Source organism: Girardinichthys multiradiatus, chromosome 8 (genome assembly GCF_021462225.1).
Source record: "Girardinichthys multiradiatus isolate DD_20200921_A chromosome 8, DD_fGirMul_XY1, whole genome shotgun sequence".
NCBI classification, from domain to species: domain Eukaryota; kingdom Metazoa; phylum Chordata; class Actinopteri; order Cyprinodontiformes; family Goodeidae; genus Girardinichthys; species Girardinichthys multiradiatus.
In genome coordinates this window covers 13,854,040-13,860,675 of record NC_061801.1, presented here as the reverse complement: position 1 = coordinate 13,860,675, position 6,636 = coordinate 13,854,040, and the positions used below count along the sequence as shown (strand labels likewise).

At 37.8% G+C, this 6,636-nt stretch overlaps 1 protein-coding gene across 2 annotated transcripts in view; it reads right to left on the bottom strand.

Annotated features, from left to right (window-relative positions):
• Positions 1-4,063: 4,063 nt before the first annotated feature.
• col5a1 (procollagen, type V, alpha 1) overlaps positions 4,064-6,636 on the bottom strand; it is a 102,664-nt gene continuing 100,091 nt past the window's right edge. For both annotated transcript variants that reach the window (XM_047372697.1, XM_047372696.1), the window contains exon 66: positions 4,064-6,464. In XM_047372697.1, the coding sequence (XP_047228653.1) occupies positions 6,318-6,464 (147 nt within the window). In that variant the 3' untranslated portion in view covers positions 4,064-6,317. The remainder of the gene's footprint in view (positions 6,465-6,636) is intronic.

Genomic DNA, 6,636 nt, shown 5'->3' with positions numbered 1-6,636 from the left:
CATCAGTTGAGCAGCAGAGCTGAGTTGTGTTGACCCCTCATAAGCCTTTGCAAACATCTCTGCAAAGGCCAAACACCTTTTAGTGGAGGCAGTGTAATGGTGTGGGGAGACATTGCTGCATTGCTGCATTTCCTTGCCGGAAAAAAAACAGGTCTGTCATCAATAGGGACATTCTGAAAGCAGACTGATTTCACGATGAGATTCTGCAGCCAGTGGCTATGCCATATTTCCACAGTTTGAAACAAATCTCTATCCTCAAAAATAACAGTACATAGCAGGGTTAATCAGAGACTAACCTCCTGAAATTGAGGGAAGAGGATAGAATGACTTGCCTAAAGTCCTGACCTTCAACTCCACTGAACACCTGTGGGATCAGTTTGGGTGTCCTGAATGGATTGTCGTCCCTCAGCAGGGTGTGACCGAGCTGATTACCACCATGAAAAGTAGACTCCAAGCTGTTCTGCTCTATCAGTACAATGTGTTTCCTTACAAAGTTGGAACCCTTTAAAGGGAAATAATATATAGTTTCTGTAGTTAATGCATATATATGTATTGTAGTCCTACACACAGGAAGATGATTACTCAATAAACGCATTATTTAATTGAAAAGAAAGTTATTAATTCTAAAACTTGTCTTTGTTGTTCATTTTAAACAGGCAGTTCAAGCAAAGCTGTAAAAACTATCATTGTTGGCCACAGATGTTGTCTTAGATGGAAGAAAATGAATCAGCCAGTTGCAGCACATTTTGCAGGAATAAAACATCAATCTTGAAAAAAGTGAATAAATCACTAAGCACTATTTATTTTTAGTTGCTAAATAACAAACATGGACATACCTTTTTAGTATTTTGTCTTATACATTTTTAAACCCTGTCAGCATAGCAATTAGCTTGGTTTTTACTGTGAATAAGTCTATAAAAATCAAGATTGACTACAAAAATATTAAAGAGCGGGTCAAATCGACCCCCCACAATAATACAAACAATTTATTCATGGTTTTATTTTTTATCATTTCACGCAGATTACTTTATTGTGACAGTGTCACACAGTTAATAACGTTAATAGCAGCACAGCACACTGTAATCATCCGGATGGATGGATGGATGGATGGATGGATGGATGGATGGATGGATAGATGGATGGATGGATGGATGGATGGATGAATGGATGGATGGATGGATGGATGGATGAATGGATGGATGAATGGATGGATGGATGGATGGATGGATGGATGGATGGATGGATGAATGGATGGATGGATGAATTGATGGACGGATGTCCTCACTTTGGTACAAGCCATAGCTCCAGCCATCAGTGAGACCTTGGAAACACAACAGTTTTTGTGCCGAGTAGAGAGAGACCGAGAGGAGTGGAGCTACACCACCTAAAAAGAGCCAGTGGAAAAGGAACATAACTATATGTGCTCTTTTTCATCCTATTGACTGGAAAACTGTCTTAGGGCTTATCTGCTTAGCTGTCTTTCTCTCCTAAATGAAGCCAATATAGGAGCTACTACTGCCATTAACTTTTTACTTTTTTTTTACATAGAAAGTAATCCTGAATCAGTGCTTCTGTGATTTTTGTGTGTATGCTCAGTCTTCTCAATTCCCCAGTCGGTCATGGCAGATGTAGTTAGGTTCTGGTTCTGCTGGAGGTTTCTTCTTGTCAAAGTGGAGTTTTTCTTTCCACTGTCGCTACATGATGCTCAGTATGAGGGATTGCTGCAAAAAATCAACAACACAATGCAATCAACAGTCCTCTGTCACTACATGCTCATCCAGGAAGAGTGACTGCGGCAAGTCACTGACTTGATACAGTCTGCTGGGTTTTCTTAGATAGAAAACTATTTAACCATTTTGAATGATAAACAGAACTTGACTGTACTGTTTGATAACTAGGATCAATATAAATGTATGTACTTAACTTAGAATCTGTCTGTTGTAAATTGGCACTATATAAATAAAATTTATTGATTTCTTTGCTAGGCCCCTTAAATCATATATTTCTATATTACTATTTCTAAATTGCGATTATTTACTCAATCTACTATCCTCTCTCATGCTCATAAACTGAACCGTTCAACGTTTTGTTTGATTCACCATGTGTCGAATCATCACGTGTCTGTAAAACTGAGGGGACCTGTGCTTCCTCTTTTATCCCTGTCGCCAACCCACTTTACTGTACATGCCCCACTTATCATAACTGCCTTTCAATGTAGCTGCCTGCTCAGATGAGGATTTAACTTTGGTTTCACTCACGCAGGAAGCTGCCTCTCGCACTTTGATAATCTTAAATTCATCCTGTAAACACTGCATTAAATATTGATCATGGTACCTTTTACACACACACACTCTTGTTTTGCTATATGGAGTGAGGACCATGTGTTGACTCCCATTGACTTCCATTGATTTTCAGTCATTTTCAACCCTTTCTATGCCCTAACCCTGACAATAACCCTAAACCTAACCATTACCAGTGCATGCCTAACCCTAACCTTAACCTAAACTCAATTCACACCCTGGTCCTAAACTTAACCGTTAGCAAAATAGGTCGTGAAGACCAGCAAAATGTCCTCACTTTGGTACAAACGCTCCTCAATTTGATGGTGAAATCGGGAAAATGGTTCTCACTGTGATGCCAAGACAGGAACACACACACACTCATATATATATATATATATATATATATATTTTGTTTTTTTTTTTTCCTTGAAATTGAATTTGCTGTGCTGGGCTTGGTGCTCTCTGTGCAAGGTTTTCTCTTAATGAGATGCTTGAAGTGCTGCACAGATCTGATCAAAGCAGATTATTGAAAATGCACGATAAGGTTAACTAACACAACTTTTATTAGCAAGATCACTTGGAGAAAGAAATAAAAGCCTTGCGGGAAATGTGCACATCCAATCACACTGTACATACTTTTCAGTTTATCATAACAATGTGCATGCACTGTTGCAAAGTGGAAGGGATAGAAGTGCATTAATCACCAATGCAGTTGTTTTGAAATGGATCATCCGCTTCACTGCCCTGGGCAACACAAACATTTGACAATTTTACAAATTACAAATCTACTTGTTAGCTGCAGCTGGCTAATGACTTTCAATTTATTTAATTTAAAGCTTTCAATTAATTCACAATTAAAGGTATATTTCAGCATTTTCTGAGGAATCTGGTAGGTTCATCTCTAGGTTAAAATCTGTGTTTAGACTGGTCACACCTTAACTGGATATTTCTACATAGAATCAAGATTCTTTCAACCCCAGTTTGATATTTACAGAACATATACCTTTATTCTCTTCATAAAAACACAAAGAAACATTCTTTTTTGGTAGAAAGACTACCATACATTAAAACAAGTCCAAAAAGCAGAACATGAGGGCTGAATTACTATTTAGTGATTCAGTTACATTTGTGAAAAAAGAGGGATTTTAATTTTCTAAATCTTTGGTACTGCATAAAGTCTGTATTTGTGTCTGTTGCTATTTCTATTATTTATGTGTCTAAATCTATCAAAAACAGCTTTTGAAAAGCTCAAGATGTTAAACGGAATATACATTTTTTTTGTTTTCAATGGTTCTTATAGGTAACATAATAAAAACGTAGTTTGTAAAATGGGTATGTTTAAGGCAGTGTGTCAGTGAGTGTGAGGTTGAGGGGACTTGGAGGAAGGGGCTTGCCCAGGGCCCTATTAAAGCAAGGACCGCCACTGCAGTATGGTATAAAAAAGGTCATTGAGCAAGACTCTGATGGAGGAATCAGATCTGGCTGGATTTCTTCCCTGTTGTGGTGTATCTGTGGTACTAGAATTGTGTTATAAGACATTGAAAGACACCTGCAATAACCTTCATACTAATTCAACAGGTGCCCAGTCATTCATTTACGCAGTTACAGCTAACTAATTACACAGCCATCAGATTACAAGCAAACCAACAACTTTCAGCTGACTGCATGTGAGGATATTGTGAAAAGTACTGTTGAAGAAGATTATTGTGTCTAATAACATGTACACAATTTAATTGTGCTTTCCATTGTGCAGGTAAAGAGCGGGCCTCTTACACTTTCACTATGGTATCATTAATCATTTATTTTTTATTTTAAATATTACAATAAATATACTACATATGGACATTGGCTTTGGTAAGAGTTACAAGTTCATCATTATGTTTTCCTCCACTTCACACACTTGGACATGACCTTTCTCGTCCCATCCGTGGCACCACAAAACGGTTGTATCCTGACGAAACGGAGCGCCGAGTGGAGATCATGTGGCTCAAACAAACTTGTAACACGAGGAAAACAACTTTACAGTTTCATGCATACAGATAGGTTTTAATGCTTCAAAAGAGATACAGGAGTGGATGGCCACAGTAAACTTGAATTTATTGACATAAAAACCAATATGATCCTCTATCCTCTTCACCCTTAAACACAGGGTTTTTTTCTTTTTTTGACAAGGCTGTGGAAACAAAAACAGACAATACAAATGGAAATCTACAAAATAAAACAAAGCAACGGCAGCATTGATGCCAGTTCTGGAAATTTACAAAATGAAAAGTTTTTTGGTTTTTTTTTTGTTTGCTTTTTTTCCGGTTCATTGAGAGCAAAGTGATAAATGTAGGTGTGCTGCAACACCGTGAACAATAGAGCCAAAGATCTACAAGCATATTGAGTTATCTTAACAGAAAGGGTTCAAGTCACATAAAGATAAAAAAAAAAAAAAAGAAACAAAACAAACCTATGTATAAAGAGCGGTAAGAATTCTGTGGTAGATACTAGTGGTCATAAGCATAGAGAGTGCATAGTTTGAACAAAAAGCATTAAGACATGAGGAAAACCAACAGAGCATGAGAAACATTTTCTAGAAAGGCTAATTTGGTGACTTTTCAGGTTATTTCTCATACAAAAATGACTTCAAGTCACTTAAAGCAGAATATTTAAGTGAAAATCCTTTGGATAGGGTGCGATATATCCCTTTTGACCCATCACAACATGTCCACTTTGCTAACTTCCCCAGCCCAATGTGGAGCAGGGGATCTGCATTTAAAACCAAAACGGGGGTTAGGGGGGGTCTTTTTCTCCCATCTTTCCAACATTTGGTACAGTCTGGTATCAGGCACGTCTCATCTGTGCGGTCCATTGAGCAGGTGGTAATACGGACAAATGGTATGCAGAAACCTTAAAACGGAGGGAAGCAGCTGCAGCAGAGATCCGTCTCGGGAATCGAGTCAGCGGGGGGCTGCCGAGCGATGGGAGTATTGGCACAAGTTTTTCTTTTATTCAAACAACACAAACTAGAAAAAATACATAGCACCACAGAGGAGAGAAAATAGCACCTAGGGTTTGGTTTCTTTGTATTTTCATTACCTTCCACTGCACAGTAAGATGAATATTTCAGCAAAAAGTACAGAAGCAGTTTATTAACTTAATTACATTTCCACCAAGGTGGGGGGTTCAGAGGGTACAAAATGAGGAACGTATTGTACTTTATATCACAGAGATTATTTTTGTTTTTTATTTCCAATCTGTTCTTAAATTACAAAAAATAAAAGTGTGCTCCACAAAGACAGAACTCCCAATTCTGTTTTGTTTTTTCTTTTCAATTTACAAATGAAATATCCTTATTTTGGATGTGTTTCTATGAATTTAGATGTTACTTGTTCAACTACCTCACAATTAGTACAGTCACATGCATGTTTTGAAGCCAGAAGCAATAAACATTACCAGGAAAAATATACAGAATGTACTTACAAACATAAAAAAATTACTCATATATATTTATATGTATATAAATATATAATGTCCATTCCAAAGAGAATGGGAAGACAATTATGAACAAACAAGAAAACAAAACTAAGAACAGAGAAGTGGCAAAAGGCAGGGAGATGAAAGGGGGAGGGTTGGGGGCATAAGATCAAAACGAAGTCGAATAGGATGGTGTCGCAGCAAATGCTGCATCTGTCTGGAACGGCTGTAGCTCTCAGGATTGCCTTTGCTGTTTCAGACCAAAGAATCAAAATCAAATGTGATGACATAGGGCTAAGACTGTGTGTGTAGGAGGAAGGAAGCGAATTCCAGTTTCAAAACGTGCATGTGATAAAGAAGGCACACTGAGGTTTAGAGGTAATTTTCTCTTTTCCGTTAGATTTTCATGGTATTCCTGACATAATTCTATTTGACTCGTGTTGCTTTATGGAAACAGTTTTTTACAAATAGCAAAGTCCTGTTATTTTTCAATTGTTCAATTGTTTTTTTTTCTTTCTGAGAAAACAAAAGTAGGTTTTTTTTTCTTTTTTTCCTCCATTTGCTTGGTGAAAGGTCTCAGCCGATGTAACAGACGGGTCCTACTTCAAATCCGAACTTCTGTGTGGAACCACCAAAATCGTTGAACATGATGTCCACAAAAGGCACTTGCTCCACCTTCGGTGTGTTGATCTCAAGTACTGTCTTTTCGTAGCCCTTTTTCAGCTGTCAAGAGGGGAGAGCAGCACAGCGGAAGGTGGAATTAATGCCAGAATAAAAACAAAAGAAAACATGAGATGCTTTTTTAGGGATCTAACTGACTGTGCCATTTCAAAAGGCAACAAAAACCCAGTTCCCTGACTTTGTTCATCTTAGGAACACCACCACTACAGAGTGG